This window comes from Enhydra lutris, unplaced genomic scaffold (assembly GCF_002288905.1).
Source record: "Enhydra lutris kenyoni isolate GAN:26980312 unplaced genomic scaffold, ASM228890v2 scaffoldscaffold6, whole genome shotgun sequence".
Lineage (NCBI taxonomy): Eukaryota > Metazoa > Chordata > Mammalia > Carnivora > Mustelidae > Enhydra > Enhydra lutris.
Genome location: NW_019154090.1, coordinates 12038156 through 12055734, shown reverse-complemented (window position 1 = coordinate 12055734; position 17579 = coordinate 12038156). Strand labels below are relative to the sequence as shown.

The 17579-nt window shown below is 45.0% G+C and overlaps 1 protein-coding gene across 2 annotated transcripts in view; it reads left to right on the top strand.

The window, feature by feature from the left end:
• LOC111141359 (ADP ribosylation factor guanine nucleotide exchange factor 2) overlaps nt 1–17579 on the top strand; it is a 100433-nt gene that overhangs the window by 13727 nt on the left and 69127 nt on the right. For both annotated transcript variants that reach the window (XM_022493838.1, XM_022493837.1), the window contains exons 4-6: nt 7275–7421; nt 8348–8527; nt 8977–9211. In XM_022493838.1, coding sequence (XP_022349546.1) covers nt 7275–7421; nt 8348–8527; nt 8977–9211 — 562 coding nt within the window. The remainder of the gene's footprint in view (nt 1–7274; nt 7422–8347; nt 8528–8976; nt 9212–17579) is intronic.

Here is a 17579-nt window from a genome sequence, read left to right as displayed (position 1 = left end):
GAAATAGATATAATCACTATTCATCATTTGTGGTAATATTCTATAAAGACCATGTGAATGTGGAATAAGCATATACTGAACCGTTGTTCCCACAGGAAATACGGGATAAGGTGCCTGTGAGCCTCTGGCATCAGCACGTTCATCAGCTGATCAGTATATAAAGCAATACATAACTTTGTTCTTTGTGTGTTTCTGTTTAAAGACGCCTTCTTTACTATATGTTATTGATTCACTAACGTTGCACCTACAGTCAGCAGCAGTGTAACACGTGCCTGAACAAAGCTCGCCTAACGTGTAATTTCTCTGTAAAGGCACATCGTTGCCTTCTTGCTCTTAGGGACAGTACACAGCACTTCAGCATGGTGCTTAGGGAGCATTTTAAATGGCAAAAAAACCACCAAACAACAAAATGGACAAAAAAGCAAAGAATTAAAAAAAAAAAAAGTGGCAGGAAATAGGCCACAGAAAAGATACTGCTCCCAGTAGAAGAGCTGAAACCAGGAGATAGAGTGTCTCGTTGTTTGACCTCAGCTGAGAACTTGTGCGTCAAGTGATTTGATTTTTTTTCACTGCTCTGCATGTGTCCACACATGATTGCGAAAGTGCCGCAAGTATTGACTCGGCGCTTACAAATAAATTTTAGTTGAATGGCTACATTTGCAAATACAGGTTCTGGGAATGATAAGGATCGACTATGTGAGAGCCACAGTGACTTTGTGATAAATTACCTTTGATTGATGAAGAAATGACTAGAGAAGTTAAGATGACTTGTCCAGGGACGCCTGGGTGGCTCAGTTGGTTAAGCAGCTGCCTTCGGCTCAGGTCATGATTCCAGCGTCCTGGGATCGAGTCCCACATCAGGCTCCTTGCTTGGCGGGGAGCCTGCTTCTCCCTCTGCCTCTCCCTGCCATTCTGTCTGCCTGTGCTCGCTCTCTCTCCCTCTCTCTCTGACAAATAAATAAAATCTTTAAAAAAAAAAAAAAAAAGATGACTTGTCCAGTAATAACGCAGGTGTGAAAGACGGAAACAGGGCTACAACTTGGGTTTTGTAATTCCTGGTCCAGCATTCTTATATATTTTTTTAAGATCTACTCCTGAGGTTTCTGGTTACCTCACTTTTATCCTTAGCCGCAGCAGGAAACCTATACTTCAATGGAAAAAGCTTGATGAATTAAAAAATTATATTTGGAGGTCCAAAATTTACCAGTACTTTCTAGAACAGGCATAGTGAATAGGTTCTATATTATGATTGCTCAGAAGCTGGGTTGAAAAGCTATCTGGGGATGCCTGGGTGGCTCAGTCCATTAGGCATCTTCCTTCAGCTCGGATCATGATCCCAGGGTCCTGGGATCAAGTCCCGCATCAGGCTCCTTGATCCCTTGCTTGGCAGGAAGCCTGTTTCTCCCTGTGCCTCTGCCCTTCCCCCTGCTTGTGTGGCATGCACACTCTCTCTTTGTAAAAATGGATAAATAAAATCTTAAAAAAAAAAAAGAAAAGAAAAGCTACCTGAAGTGTCATCCGGGTTTCTTGAGAAAGTACAGTGATTGATTGCTGATGTCTGCTGAGGCACAGGCTGCCAAGTGGCGGTGGGCATGCCACGTTTTTGGCATCTCCAGTCTAATATTTACTCTATTAATCTTGCTCCTTTGATATATCTGTACTTGAAAGTTGGTGACAGTTTCTTCACAGAAGCAGTTCTTCCAAATGAAAAGCTATTTTCTCATTCAATATAATTCTGTACAGATTGTCCTATGTGAAACATATAATGAGCCAAGAATTCTTAAATGGCAGGCCCAAGTCCTCCTTCCATCCTAAAATATTTGTTGCTGTGAAATTTTCTGAGGAAATTTGGCATAAGTTTAAATTTAGTTGTTTTCTTCTCATGTTATGGTCTAGTTCTGAAGCTGGTGCTCACAGTTAACATTACCGATGTGCTAAGAACAGTGGCTGTTGAGTCCCTGGCCTGTGCTGGGCCCTGTGCTCAATGCTCTGTCCATAGCATCATGTTTAATCTTCCCAGCAACACTTACTTAACTCTCATCCTCATTTTGAAATTGAGAATTCCAAATAAAGAATAAAGTGACCAGCCCTACCAAGCTCCCCCTGCCCAGGAAGTGGTAGAATGGGGTGAGTATCTAGAACTCTGCCAACGCCGTCTGAATTCTCAACCAGGGCTTGTTAAACTACATTTATAAGCCAAATCTGGCCTGCCACCTGCTTTTGTAAGTAAAGTTTTTTTGGAAACTAGTCAGGCTAATATCCAAATACCACAGACTAGGTGGCTTAAGCAAGAGATATTTATTTCCCTCAGTTCTGGAGGCTGGAGAGGGCAAGCTCAGGGTGCCAGCTTATTCATTTCCTGGTAAGAGCGCTCTTCCTGGTTTGTAGACGGCTGAGTGTTGTCAGCTGTGTCCTCACATAGCAGAGAGAACACACTAGATCTACCTTCTCTTCTTCTAGGGCACTGATCCCATCATGAAGACCCACCTTCATGTTCTTAACCTAAACCTAATCACCTCCCAAAGGCCCTACCTCCTAATACCATCTCATTGGGAGCCAGGCTTGAACAGGGGGACACAAACATTCAGTGCATAGCAACAGCTGTGCCCATTGTTTATTATCTCTGGCTGCTCTCCCTCTACTAGGCTGAGTTAAGTTATTGGAACAGAGACCAGAAAGCCTAAAAATTTGGTTCTTTACAGAAAAAGGGTTGCTGACCACTACTCTTAACTGCTACTCTGTGGTTCTGGCCCTTTGATTAAAAATGTGCTGTTGATATTTTATGTTCTATATTTTCCTGGAAATAGTGTGTTTTTGGAACCCTGGAACAGAAATATTGACATCCTGCTCTACTTCGGCCCACTGTCCTGATTTGAGCTATAAATATGAGAGTGTCTTGAGGCCTACAACATAAGATTAGCTCTTTTTTTTTTTTTTTGGTTGGATTAGAAGTTCTCTGTGATGTAGTAGGTATACTCAGATTTCTTTGGTCATTATACAAAACACAAGCTGTGTCGTCCTTTTTACGACATGAGAAAGTGACCCAGCGCTCCCTGGAATACTGAATGAAAATTTCATTTGCTCTTGGACATTGTCCTTGCCAAGCCTGCTCGACTAGCTTTTCCCAGTGTGGGAGAGGTGACTTCCACCTTGGAAATGGAAGGCTAGTGTCCAGGGGCAAAGGTTGGTTTGAGCAGAATTGAAGCCAGTGCAGGCACATCCACGTTCTACCCTGGCCATTTAAAGGCATCCTTCTCTGAGCTCGGAGAGGGGATGGGGTGGCAGAGGGGCTATGGGTTTGGTTTGTCTGGAACACAGTTAGCTTAGAGTTCCCTCTTCCCACTGAGAGAAACCTCAAGAGTTCTCCTGCAGCTCACTTCTACCAAAAGATAAAGATTCTTTTTATTCCTTCCTTTCAGCACCTGGTCTGCCACACGTTTCCCCCACCCCAAACCCACCCCCAGGGGAGGGGCATTAGGTTCAGTCTCGCCTTACTAAGTGCGTGATCTCCAGGTTCCCTGGGCATATGTCAGTAACCAGATTTTTTCTGAGAATATCCTTCTAATGTATTCATATTTCTTCACTGGTAACATTATATATTTGTACTACTATTACATTACATGTATTATAAACATACAAAAATAGAACTTCTAAAAAGATAAAAAAAATAAGAATAGAATTGTAGTATATTCTTTCTATGTCCCAGTGAGGACTGTAGGAAACCACTGATCTCAGCTGTCCTTTGTTCATACCACAGGCATTATCTTTTAGTTCTTATTTCTAGAAAACTTTGGGGTTTTAAAGCACATTGTAAAATCCATTCATAATTGTATAAAAGTTGTACATGGCTACAATCTCTATTAAAAATTTTTTTAGAACTTTACGATAAGGCTGAAATCCCTTAGACCACTAACCCCAAGTTCAGTTGCCTGTCAGGTCATCTACTTTTTTCCTTTCTTGTTTGTTTTTTTTTCTTGCGTGTGGGTGGTAGATTTTTATTTTATGAACTTGACAAGTTTCCCTAATTTACTTGCATCTTTAGAATGTTAGTTGGATACGAGGAATTTCTCATTTTAATAATATTTTAGGTTGAACCACATGAAATTGTCATTCTCATGGAGTGAAAAACATATCAGGAACTTCATATGACCCAACCTAATACAACTTCTTGTCCATAAAGGAGGAAAATAAGTCAAGGCTAAAGAGCACAGGCGGGTCACAGATAGCTTAGCATTTATATATTGGCTTAACATGTCACTGAGACACCAGGGACAAGTTCTTTAACCTTTCCATAGTCCGGAATCCTCATAGAATAATAGTGCCATTTGCCTCCATAGGTGATGACGAGGACCAAATATGATGAGGGTTCCGTGTTTTTGAAACCCAAGTCAATCATGTTTCACCCTCACAATTTCTCCCATATCTACACTCTTCATCATTATGTATTCAATACTTTTCTTTAAAATAATTTTTTATAAGTCTTTATCATTGGAGTGTAGTTGACATATAATGGTATGTAAGTTTCAGGTGTTCTGGAGCTTACTTTTCGCTTTCCACAGCGTTTTTAAGATCTAGCTGTATGGCTGCATGCATCCTTTTGACTGATACATGGTATGTTATGCCATCATTTTATTTACCTCTTCTCCTGTAGAGGGGCATTGACAAATAGAGTAAAGTGAACATCCATGTGCAGGCAGCCTCCTTGGACATAAGGTCCGTGAGCCAGCTGCCCGGAGGCCTCCCTCCTCTGCCCTTTTCCCATCTCATCCCATCAACAAGGAATAAAGCAGGATTTTCTACTCTCTATCCATGTCATCCTCCCAGAGTTCAAGCCACCAGCGTCTCCCTCCTGGACAGCTGCCATAGCCTCACTGGTCCCCTGCTCCCACTCCTGTGACCCTCCAGGCAGTTCTCCATGCAGGAACTGGAGGGACCCTTTAGGAATGTACCACATCATGTTAATCCTTAAACCTGCCAGTAACTTTCCACCCCACTCACTGTGCAAAGCCCTTTCCTCAAGGGAGCTTGCCAAGCACGCTGCTGGACCTCAGCTGTGTTGCCGGGCTTTTTTCTGTACATTTACAAAAATACACAGTCACGTAGTTTTTATTTTCCAAAAATGAGATAATGCTGTGCATTATCACTGCAACTTGTTTTGTTTTGTTTTGTTTTGTTTCCCTTTTTTTTAAGAGTCTACAAATCAGACAGGGCCCTGGAAATCCCAGCCAGGACCTTTGGCTTTGGTCTGCCCCTGCCCTGGAGAATATAAACTCCAGGAGAAGAAGGACCGTCTTATTCCCTGTTGTACCTCCAGTGCCCAGGCCAATATCTGGCCCAAGGAGGGGTAAGAGGGCCGAACTAGAAATACCCAAGGATGCAGGAACTCTGCTTTCTGCTGGCCCTGTGTCACTGCACAGACAAGGGAGTAAAGCCACTTTAAAACCCTGTCCCACTTGAAGGGGCAGGTGCTTTCAGCCTGTAGAAGAGAGAGACTCCTTCCAGTCCTTTCTCGAATTTGAATTCAGCAGTAGTTCACCTCTGCCTTGCTTTGCAACATCGTTGCTGGGTTCTACGGGGCCTATTTTTCAACATTCACATTTTAGGAGTTCAGAACCATCCCACTCATAATCTGGTGCTCCGGACGGGCTTGTGCACCATTAGGGGTAAGGCATAAGCAGTGTCAAAAACCAGAGTTCACTTACCAGGTGGCCAGCGCTACCTGCTTCGGAAGCCTGCACGTCCAGCAGCAGGGAGAGGGTTGAGGTAATTTAGGGCATCTTGAGCTCTTTTTCAGAAACACATTTCAGCACCGTCCCCACCCTCTCTACCTTCCGCACGGCTGCTCCCATCCCCTGCCCCTTCTGGTGCCCTCTGGGGTTGGAGTTGGTCAACAGAGGGTGCGCAGACCTCTCCTGCTTATTCAGTCACACAGTTTAGCAGGATCCGGTTCTAGCCTCAGCCACTCTCTCTTAACCCAGCTTGTTCTGCTTGCTGGATGGTGGTGCTTCCCGAGCTAATGATGGGGGGAAAGCTGTTGAGAAATGGAGTCGGGACTCTGCGAAGTGGCAGGTCTTCCCAGCATAGTGGTGGTGGCACCGTAGATAACCTCAGGCCCATATGTCACTTTGTGCATGTAGAAGCAAGGAGATGACAAATTAGGAACCCAAAAGGATAAAGAACAGAGAACAGAACAGCATTTTAGAGTGTCTTTAAGTCAGTGGAAGTAGAGGATGCCTTCGAATTCACATATCCTAGAGGGGTTGTGTTAGAAGAGTGATTATTTTATCTGATTGACTCTCAAAATAACCTGGATAGCTTGGAGAAAAACTCTGATGGCCAGGCTGTCTCCCAGAAGTTCTGATTCACTGAGGTCTGGGAGTCTCTGTTTGTCATGGGCTCCCTCAGGTGATTCCGAGACGTGGCCAACCTTGGAAATCATCCTGCCCCTAATCTTTGACTTCCTTTCCAGCTTTCAGATTCTCCACAGTGAAATGCAGGTCCTAAGTGAGATGGCACAGGCCTCAGAAAGGCAGCCCTTGTCCAAGCCAGTCAGTAGCCCTACCAAGAAGGCGTGGCCGAGGCAGCCCCCCAGTTCTTCCGCCACTGGGTTGACACACGTTTGATAACATAAGTGCAGAATTGAGTTCCACCCTCCAGCAAAACACATTATGGGTTGTTTCTTATGTATCTTTCCTTTAAAAAGAAAAAAAAAACCAGCCCATATGTATGGTTTTTAACAGCTCATGATATAATTCACATGCATACAAGTCATCCATTGGAAGTGTACAATGCAGTGATTTTTGTACATTGACGAACTTGTACATCCATCCCCACAATCTAATTGTAGACCATCTTTATCACCTGAGAAAGAAACCCTGGGTTCATCACCAGTCACTCCCCTTTTCTCTCTAAACCACCCCCTACCCCCCAGCTCTGGGCAACCACCAACTACTTCCTGTCTCCATTATGTATCGCTTTTAGGCCATCAGTTTTTCACACTAGTAGTTGTGTACCTGTGACTGTTCTACACCTTGCCTCTTCCACTGGATAGGCTTTCGCCTGGGGCTCTTCTGCCGTGGGAGACGTGGGAGAGTGGGAGGGGGGTGAACACTGCAGCCATAGGGTGGCTGTGCCTGCCATGCCCCGGGGGAGCCGAGGGGTCTGTGGGAACCAGAAGTTAAGGCCAAGCTTACTACTGCCTGTCTTTTGTTGCCCTGGGCAGCCTCAGTCCTGGCCAGGCAGAAACCTTTCATCTTTGTTCTTTCTGCATTTAGAAACTCATCGCATATGGGCACATCACTGGCAACGCCCCTGACAGTGGAGCCCCAGGGAAGCGGCTCATCGACAGGATCGTTGAAACCATTTGCAACTGTTTTCAGGGCCCTCAGACCGATGAAGGAGTTCAGTTACAAATAATTAAGGTATTTCTGTTTGTTGGCCTGGTCTGGATTTTTAAATAAGAAAGCTAGTCTCCCTTGGGAATTTGGGTTTCTGATTTACCATGTGTTAGTTGTCTCAGGTGGTCCTGAGCTGGAGCAGAAGAGTGTAAGCGTTGCTTAGATCTTTTGTTAAGTGTCAGAATTTATTAGCACAGACTGAGACAAGAAAAGTGGAACCAGGTGTGTTTCCAAAGTAAACAGTTGCCCTAATCACAATGTAAATTGCTTGGCAATTGAGTGGGCTTAAAATCCTCTGGGCTTTTCTCCTTGAAATCCTGGATTCCGGGTCTGCCATTTCTCAGTGGGTCCTGAATAATCTTACACTGATCTGCCCCTTGTCCTCTTGTCCTGCTCCCATCCCACCCCCCATTCCATTTCCCTGTTCCATTTCCACTACCAGAAGTGGTTTGGCATGTGATAGTACCGTCTTCTTGTCGGGAGAACAGGATCGGGAGGGCTGTAGCCAGCGTTCCAGATCTGAAGTCCTGACTGTGCTAGCTTTGTGTGGGATGGCTCCATGTTAGCCGCCGTTGAACCTCTCTTGAAAACCCTCCAGGCAACTGGGACCCTGACTGCCTATCAAAACCTGTCTATTCAGTGATTAATGTAGGTGAGACCAAGTTAAAGCGGTTTCCCTTCTGAGAGAACTGTGTTTTTGCCTCTTAAAAAAGTATATTGATAGAAAGTCCTCTTCAACACAACTTGATTATGGCAAATAATTTGAATTTTATAGGTTAATAATTATCTTTAAGCTCAGAGCAATAGGGAGTTTTGCTTTGCAGAGCCATCTTCTTACCATTTACAAAACCAAACCAAACAAAGCCAAACCCTGTAGAAAAGTTTGGCTGTGGGAGGATGGGAGGCAGATGGATGTTTGTGAAGGTGAAGCTTGTGGATTTTTGTTTTAGGCTCTTCTGACAGCGGTGACATCCCCACACATTGAAATTCATGAGGGCACTATCCTGCAGACGGTCAGGACATGTTACAATATCTACTTGGCCAGCAAAAATCTCATCAATCAAACCACTGCCAAGGCTACCCTCACTCAGATGCTGAACGTCATTTTCACGCGCATGGAAAACCAAGTGGTGAGTGGTGGCGGTCATCAGCTGCTGGGGGCACCGCACACCCAATGTGTGAACAGTTTCATTTTAAAGTGCATCCATTCTTCCTCTGAATTCTGTTTTTGTTCTTGCTTTAAAAAGCAGAGAAAGAATCTAGCTTGGGTTTTGGAATCAGCATTCAGATTTTGCTTTGAGTTTGTCAGAAGAATTTATTTCCTTTTTAAAATGTTATCCTTCTGTTTAAAACGTTATCCTTCAGGCTGGCAAATTTTCTGGTCCTTCTCAAAATGCTGGGACCTATATATATTTTTTTTTCTTTTAAGATTTTATTATTTTTAAGTTATCTCTATACCCAATATGGGGCTCGAACCCACAACCCTGACATCAGGAGCCCTAGGCTCCACCGCCTGAGCCAGCCAGGCACCCCAGTGCTGGGAGCATTTAGACTGAATCCCTTTTTTGTTGCCTTGTAGTTACAGGAGGCCAGAGAATTGGAAAGACCAATCCCGTCAAAACCCCAGTCCCCTGTGATCCAAGCTGCAACAGTGTCCCCAAAGTTCAGTCATCGGAAGCAGAGCCAGGCACAGAGCAAACCAACGACTCCCGAAAAGACAGATTTAACCAACGGCGAACATACCAGCAGTGGTTCTGGAAAAGCAAGCTCAGAAAATGGAGACGCACCCAGAAAAAGAGGCGCATCACTATCAGGTACACCCTGGGCGCTCTTCATCCCCCCCCCCCCCGTGCAAGGGACCCATCTGTGGCTGAGGGGCGGTTGAAGGGGTAACAGCTTGTCTCTTTCTGGGCCTTCCCCTTCCCTGTTGCTCATCATTTGAGGAGCATAGCCCCTAAAGCAGGAGGTCTGCGGTCCTGTGTCGGCTGGGTGCTTTTCTCTAACTAGCCCCTGGAACGCAGCAAGCTCCTGCTTCTTGACGCCAGCTTCCGCACGGTGGCTTCGGATTGGGTTGTTTATCTCCATGTAGTTAATTGTTTGGGTAGTTAGTCACTCAGTATCTCTTCTCTGCCCCGAGGAGGACGAGGGGACCCCCTCTGTCATATGTACATGGGATCTCTGTACCTTGCTCATGGCCTGGCAGCTAGTGGCCACTCACAGACATCTGTGAAAGGAGCAAGAAGGTGGGAAGGTGGGCGGACATACAGGTGGACAGACAGATAGCTTTGTTTTCTTCTCCGGTGACCTAGTACGTTATGTATTTTTGTTTGTTTTTTTAAATGAAGACTTCCCACACCTGATTGTAGTCCTAAAGTAAATGAAACATTAGGCAAGAAATGGCAGATTGGATTATCATAAGATTATTTCAGAATGTTTGCGTGTTTCTCTGGGCAGGTTGTATGAATCAGTTCCCAAATGCGTATTTTTTGGGGAACTGTCCCTTCCCAAGTGATTTTTGTGTAGTAAATCTTCACTCTAGCTGCTTGGTCTACACGAAATACCTGATCTGTCTTTATACCTCATCTCATCTCTTCTGTCATTATTGACAACAGTTTCTGTTGGTTAGAATGTTCTGTGAGAGGACATGTGTGTGAGCAGCTTTTGTTCCTCCATTATTAGCGTGCATAGCATACACAGGAACAGACCAAATGCTGTTGCTGGAAGGTTTTTCCGTATCAGTTTACTCAGGGAAAGGACAAAAGAGAAAGTTGCCACCAAAAATGGTCCTGGTCTCTGGGTGAGCGCAGAGTTGCTGTGTCCTCAGTCCTGCGGTCCTGTGTCTCAGGGAAGGTGCTCAGAAACTCCTGGCCCATCCTCTAGATCTGTCACCATTTTCACTTTCTAAACTCTCAGAGCAAGGACCAGGTTTTACTGTAACCCTTATCAGGCCGTGATCAGTCAATAAACATTAATATTTAAACACTTGGTACATAGTAAGCATAGCTGTGCAGATAAAAATACGAGTCTCTCTGGCTGCATCGGTGTTTCCACTACAGCCCATTTCCTCTGTAGCAGCCAGAGTGATCTCTTAAAGCATGAATTAGATCACAGACCCCCCTCTGCGTAAACCCCTTTGGTAATTTCCCATTCACAGTGAAATCTGTGCCCGCCCAGCCCTTGACTTCCAAGGCCAAGGCCGTATGTGACCTAACTCCTGTCCGCCTCTCCATCCCGTTATACTTCTTTCCCCCTTATTGACTATACAGTGTGCCTTGAGAGTGCCATGCTTGCTGTTGGTGCCTTTGCACTTCCTGCCCCCCTCCCCCGTTTATCTTCAGGTCTCTCAGTTCACACTGATCACCCTCTCTGCAGCTCCCACATTTCTGCCCTATCAGCCGCTTTTCTTTTCTACATAGCGCTTATCACTACCTGAGATCACTGAAGAGTTTATGTTTACTTATTCCTAGGAGGAGATTTAGACCACTCTGTTCACCACTATATTCCCAGCACTGGCATGGTGCCCAGCATTCATGGCAGACACTCAGTAAATACATTTTTTTGGAATGAATGAGGGAAGAAAACTTGACTTCTAAAAAGATCATTTTGCGGAAACACAGTAACTTAAAATTCTGCTGTAAAAGAGTGATTCGTACTTAGTATATTGCTGTGGGTTTTGTTGCCAATGCTTGGTGCCCCCTGCAAGGCTTCTCCCAAGAATGAGGGAATCAGACTGCCTTTAATCATCAAATGGCATCAAAAGAAATGAAATCTTGCCATTTGCGACAATGTGGATGGAACTAGAGGGTATTATGCTGAGCGAAATAAGTCAATCAGAGAAAGACAATTATCATATGACCTCCCTGATATGAGGAAGTTGAGAGGCAACATGGGGGGGGGTTGGGGAGGTAGGAAAAGAATAAATGAAACAAGATGGGATCGGGAGGGAGACAAACCATAAAAGACTCTTAATCTCACAAAACAAACTGAGGGTTTGCGGAGGGGAGGGGAATAGGGAGAGGGTGGTGGGGTTATGGACATGGGGGAAGGTATGTGCTATGGTGAGTGCTGTGAAGTGTGTAAACCTGGTGATACACAGACCTGTACCCCTAAGGGCTAATAATACATTGTATGTTAATAAAATAAAAAATTTCAAAAATACCAGTGGCAAACCCACAGATAATGGGTTGGAATGGAAGTGTGCTATTACCCTTAAAAAGAGTGAGGGGCTTCTTGTTCTCCAGATGTAGCTCTAAAGAAAGAATAGGTTCTTCAGAAGAAGGGGTTGAGCAGCCTTGGAAGCTGAGGGTAAAGGTAGCCCAAGAGGCAGGTGACGGAGATGTCCGCGCAGGGGGATGGGGCCCTGGGCTAGCGTCCAGGCTGTTGAGTTCCGCTGCGGGCCCTGGGCTCTAGGGCCTCTGTGATGGGGGAGAACACACCCTGCCCTTCTGTGGGGTCCATCCTGTAGTCATCACATCCTGGAACTGCCCCGAACTAGCCAGTCACTGTGCTGGGCACCATGTTTGCTAACTGGGCACTCGACATACATTTTCCTATTTATTTATTTATTTACTGATTTTAAGATTTACTTATCTATTTTAGAGAGAGTGCAAGAGTGGGTGAGGCAGAGGGAAAGGGAGAGAAAATCCCAAGCAGACTCCGCGCTGAGTACGGAACCCTGCTGGGCTTGATCCCAGGACCCCGAGATCATGACCTCAGCCAGAATCAAGAGGCGAACGCTCAACTGACAGCGCCACCCAGGCGCCCTCCATTTTCCTATTTAATTTGCTGAGAACCCTCCCCACGGCCTTTCTGGGATCATTTGCCTCCCAGTGGAATTTGCATAGATGCAGACAGTTCACAACAGACTTGAACATCTCTTTCCCTTTACTGGTTTTTATCCTAAGTTGATAAATCAATAGTCAGTCCGTCAGTCTTATCAGCCTGTCCACGACATGGACTAAATTGCTCTGTGTAAACTTACAAAATAGATTTTTGAGCCTGAGACATTCTAGCTTACGTGAATTTGGGGGCACAGCCAGCAGTCATCCCTGGGGACCCCACCCCATGTGTCCATTCACACTCCTCCTCAATGCCTGGCTGTTCTTGTCAGTTTTCTTTAAAAAAACAGCTTCATTAAGCTGCAGTTTGTGTACCATAAATTCAGCTTTTTAAAACATACAATCCAATTATTTTTAGCACATTCACAGAGTTGTGCAGTCGTCACCGTAGTCAATTTTAGAACATTTTAATTACACCCAAAAGAAATCCTGTGCCCAGAAACTGTCACTTCCCATTTTCTTTTTTGTTTTTAAGATCATTTTTAAGAATCTGACTTTTTGACTCCCAACATGCATGAGACATCACGTTTACATTTCTGTGGCTAATGAGTAGCTACTGTACGTACACAAATACCTGTGTGTTTAAGGATTTCTTAGCTCGTTTTTTCTTCTTGCAGCTCCTTCTTTTTTTTTTTTTTTTAAAGATTTTATTTATTTGACAGAGAAAGATCACAAGTGGGCAGAGAGGCAAGCAGAGAGAGAGAGAGAGGAGGAAGCAGGCTCCCTGCCGAGCAGAGAGCCCGATGTGGGACTCGATCCCAGGACCCTGAGACCATGACCTGAGCTGAAGGCAGAGGCTTAACCCACTGAGCCACCCAGGTGCCCCCTTGCAGCTCCTTCTTAAGAAAAAAAGAACAAATGCAATTGTTAAGTATTCTAAAATAGAGCAAAGTTATCCTTCCTCAGCCAGTATGGAGATTCTGATCGGACAGCCTGGTTTCAAATCGTGACTCTAGGGTCTAGTAGCTGTGTGACCTTGAGGGAAATCTTTAACCTCTCTGAGCCTCGGGTCCTCATCTGAAGGTGGGGCCACAGCTAGTACCGATCGTACAGGTTTATGAGAATTAAATCAGAGCAGTGTCTGGCGCTTGGACCTGTGTGTTTGCTATTATTATCTTTCAAATAAGTTTCCACTTAAAAAAATGAGTTAAAAAAGCAAATAGTTAAGATGGTAATCAGATGTGAAGGTGGTGAGAACAGTGCATAGAATAAAGGGAGCCTGTTTTCCGTGTTAGCAATCCCAGATCCTCTGCTTTAGGAATTTCAGTATTTTTTGTGGATAAAACAAAAATTGTCTCAGACCAACACTTTATAAAAATAACAGAATGTACCCCCGGGTCCCACTCCTTTCTGACACAGCCTCCCTTGCTGGGCGGCTCCCTCTCAGGGGTTTACGACTTCTGTGTTAGCTGCTCGATGGACACTTACTTTGCGACAGTAGGTTGCCTAAGTGTTCCTTCCTGTCGAGGAACAGTGTTGGCGTGTGGTTGGAATGTGACAGCAAACAGCTTTGGTCCCTGATTTTTTTTCCTTTAGCATTCTTGCATATTACCAAGTGCTTGGACAGTGGGCATAACCAAACCCTAGTTTCTAGGAAATAGGCATGTCGTGTTTTACTGTCACCCTGTGTTCACATCTGTCCCCACCATTCTACATCTGCCTCGTCCCCCTCTGCTTTTTCCCTAGCACTGTAGTGTGCAGCATAACACAGTTATTATTCCAGCTAGAACATAAGCACCGTGAAGATAATGATCTTTATTTTAAACAGTGATGTATTCCACATGCCTGGAACAGGGCCGAACAGGCAGGCATTCAACTTTTTGATGGAGTGAGTGAATGTATCTTACTACCCCACCTACCTCCCTCCACCATGGTCCCCGCTTCACTGGACAGAAAACAGGCATGGGAGGGTGAGTCTCAGATTCCTTCTATTTTTTCCCCGATTATTCTTAGCATGTAACTTTCATCCTCCAGGTTACCTTATGGTTCCAGATGCTATCATGTCCTCCTGCAGGAAGGAGAGAGGGTGGGACTCAAGGTCTCCCCCCTGAGTCATGCTGCTCCCTACGGGGCCTTCCCGAAGCCCAGGCAATCATCAGTAATTTACCCTTTACCCCTTATTGGCTAGAACTTGGTCACACGACCACCCTTTCTGCTGGGGTGGCCGGGAAATACAGGGACAGCCCCTTCCAAAACAGAATTAGAGCTGTGTGAGGATTCAGGGTATGAGTTAGTGACTGGCGATACCCACCACAGGGGTGGGTCTCCTGCTGGCTAAGGAGGGAGTGGCCGCAAGGGTTTATTTTATCTGAACCTCTTCAAGGTGACCCTCTTATTTTGCTTAGGGACAGAGTTTGTGAAATGGCCAGTCAGTAATGGCCAAGTGGTGACTGCTAGACATTCCCAGGAACCAGCATATTCTGAACCTTGCAAGGATTTGGTTTGGTTTGGTTTGCTAACCTTTTGACAGCATGCTTGAAACTTAAACACAGCACACTTTTTAGTGGTTATTATCGCATTGGAGGCCTCTTCTCAGCCCTCCCACAGGCTGATGTGTCAGCAGGGGAAGCAGGCAGGAATACCGTGGTGGTCCTGCTACCTCTGGGCCTCGTTAGGGGCTCTTCAGCGGCAGCTGCCTCCGCGGGAACCTTCTTTTGGAATTGGGGCTTCCTGACTCCCACGCCTTCCTGGCCTGAGAAGATTTTGATATCGCACAGTGGCTGCTACGGATACAGCCTGTCAAGGAAAGTGAGTTAAACACTGTTATTCCTCCAAAAAATGGTGGTCCTGGTGCTCTTTAAGTGGGAAAACTGCAGTGAGGGAAGAGGAGGATCCCTGTAGAAATGGACATTTTTTTTTCTCTTTAGAATGAAAGATAGTGATGGCTTTAAGTAACTGAAACTGTGTGGTTAGTGGGAAATTTCTTGTCTGTTTTTTAAATTTGTTTATTTATTTATTTATTTATTTGGCACAGAGACAGTTGGTGGGGTGTGGTAGGCAGAGGGAGAGAGAATCTCAGGCAGACTCCATGCCCCGCATGGAGCCCAATGTGGGGCTCAGTCTCAGGACCTGAGCCAAAATCAAGAGGCAGAGGCTTAACCAACTGAGCCACCCGGGTGCCCCTAGTTGGGAAACCTCTGTATGGACTTAGTCTCCAGGGCCAGGCAAGTGGCAGACGTGAGAAGGCCTTGGGGCGCCTAGGTGGCTCAGTTGGATAAGCCTCTGCCTCTTGATTTTGGCTCAGGTCACGATCTCGGATCTCAGAGTCCTGGGATGGAACACTGTGTCAGGCTCTGCACTCAGCAGGGAGTTTGCTCTCTCTCTCTCTCTCTCTCTCTCTCTCTCTCTCTCTCTCTTCCTCTCCCTCTGGCCCTCCCCCCTCCACTCATGCATGCACTCTTATCTCTATCTTTCTCCAAAGTAAATCTTTTAAAAGGACATGTGATGTGATGAGCCCTGGGTGTTGTACGCAACTAATGAATCATGGAACATTTTATCAAAAACTAATGATGTACTATATGTTGGGTAATTGAATTTAAATTAAGAAAGAAAGAAAGAAATGAGAGGGCCTCTCTCATGAGGGCATCAGGAATGTCTTAGCACAATCATACCCTACAGACCAAAGAAAAATTAACACTTGAGTCCTCACTCTACAAACACCATTTTAAATGCTTTCTGGTTATTATTTTACTGAATTCTCACAAAGCTCCATGAGGTAAGTACTACTGAAATCATCCTTGTCCACTACTGAGGGAACTGAAGCTTGGAAAGGTAATGTGACGTAAGTCCCCACACTGGGAAGTGGCAGAGCAGGAACCTGAACCAGACACATTGGCTCTGGAGCGTTCACTCTTCTGTGTTGAAGTCACTTCTACAAGGGAATTTTTCGCTCTGATGTCTTTCAGACACCCAACCCCGTCAGTGTCCCATTTTCCCCACTCTTGACAGACCCATGACACCTGTCCTCAGTGGCAAGGACTGAGGCACCAGGACATCTTAGAGTTCATGCCTTGGCTAAAGGGGGCAGGTGCTCCTAGTTTCAGACACTGTGGCCTGGTGTTGCCAGATAATCTAGATCTGGATTTTTATGACACATCTCCCAATTTTTTTGTTGTTATTTTTTGTCTTTTTTTTTTCTTTTTTAAGATTTTATTTATTTATTTGACAGACAGAGATCACAAGTAGGCAGAGAGGCAGGCAGAGAGAGAGGTGGGAGGAAGCAGACTCCCTGCTGAGCAGAGATTCCCAATGCGGGGCTTAATCCCAGAACCCTGGGATCATGACCTGAGCCAAAGGCAGAGGCTTTAACCCACTGAGCCACCCAGGCGCCCCACATCTCCCAATTTTTTAAGTGTTCACAGCTAATGCAAATAAAAAGAAAATATAGTCCATAAGCACTGCCAGTGAAACAATCAACAGAATTTAAATGCATCCTATGGAATAGGAGAAAATATTTGCAAGCCGTTTATCTGAGAAGGGATAAGTATCCAAAATATACAAGGAACGTCTACAGCTCAATAGCAAAAAAACAAATAACCCATTGAGAAATGGACAAAGGACCTGAATAGACAATTCTCAAAAGAAGACATACAAATGGCCAACACATACTTTAAAAGGTGCTCAGTTTCACTAATCATCAGGCGAATGCAAATCAGAACCACAATGAGATATCAGCTTGCCCCTGTCAGAATGACTGTTACCAGAAAGGTGAAGGACGAGTGCTAGGGAGCATGTGGGGGGAAGGGAGCCCTTGTACCCTGTCGCAGGAATGGAAATTGGTGCGGCCGATATGGAAAACAGTATGGAGGTTCCTCAGAAAATTAAAAATAGAGCTACTTTATGATCGAGACGTCTTATTTCTAGGTATATCTTCAGAGAGATTATAATCAGGATCTTGACAAGATCGTCTGCACTTCCCTGTTCAGCATTATTCACAATAGCCAAGATGTGGAAGTAACGTCGGTGTCAAAAGATGAATGGATAAAGCACTTACGCGCGTACACACGTAGACAAGCACGCACACACTGGAATATTATCCAGCCTTTAAAAAGAAGGAAATCCTGCCATTTGTAACAACACGGACAAACCTGGAGGGCATTATGCTTAGTGAAAGAAGCCAGTCATTAAAGGACAAATACTGCATGATTCCACGTGTATGAGGCACTAGAGGAGTCAGATGTGTTGACACAGAATGTAGAAAGGTGGTCACAGAAATGGGGAGATACCAGTTGGGGGTATGGTTTGTTACATAAGGTGCGGAATTTTGATGATGCAGCGTGTAGCACTGTGACCATAGTTACAGCACTGTGCTGTGTGCTAGAAATTTGCCGAGTGTACATCTTAT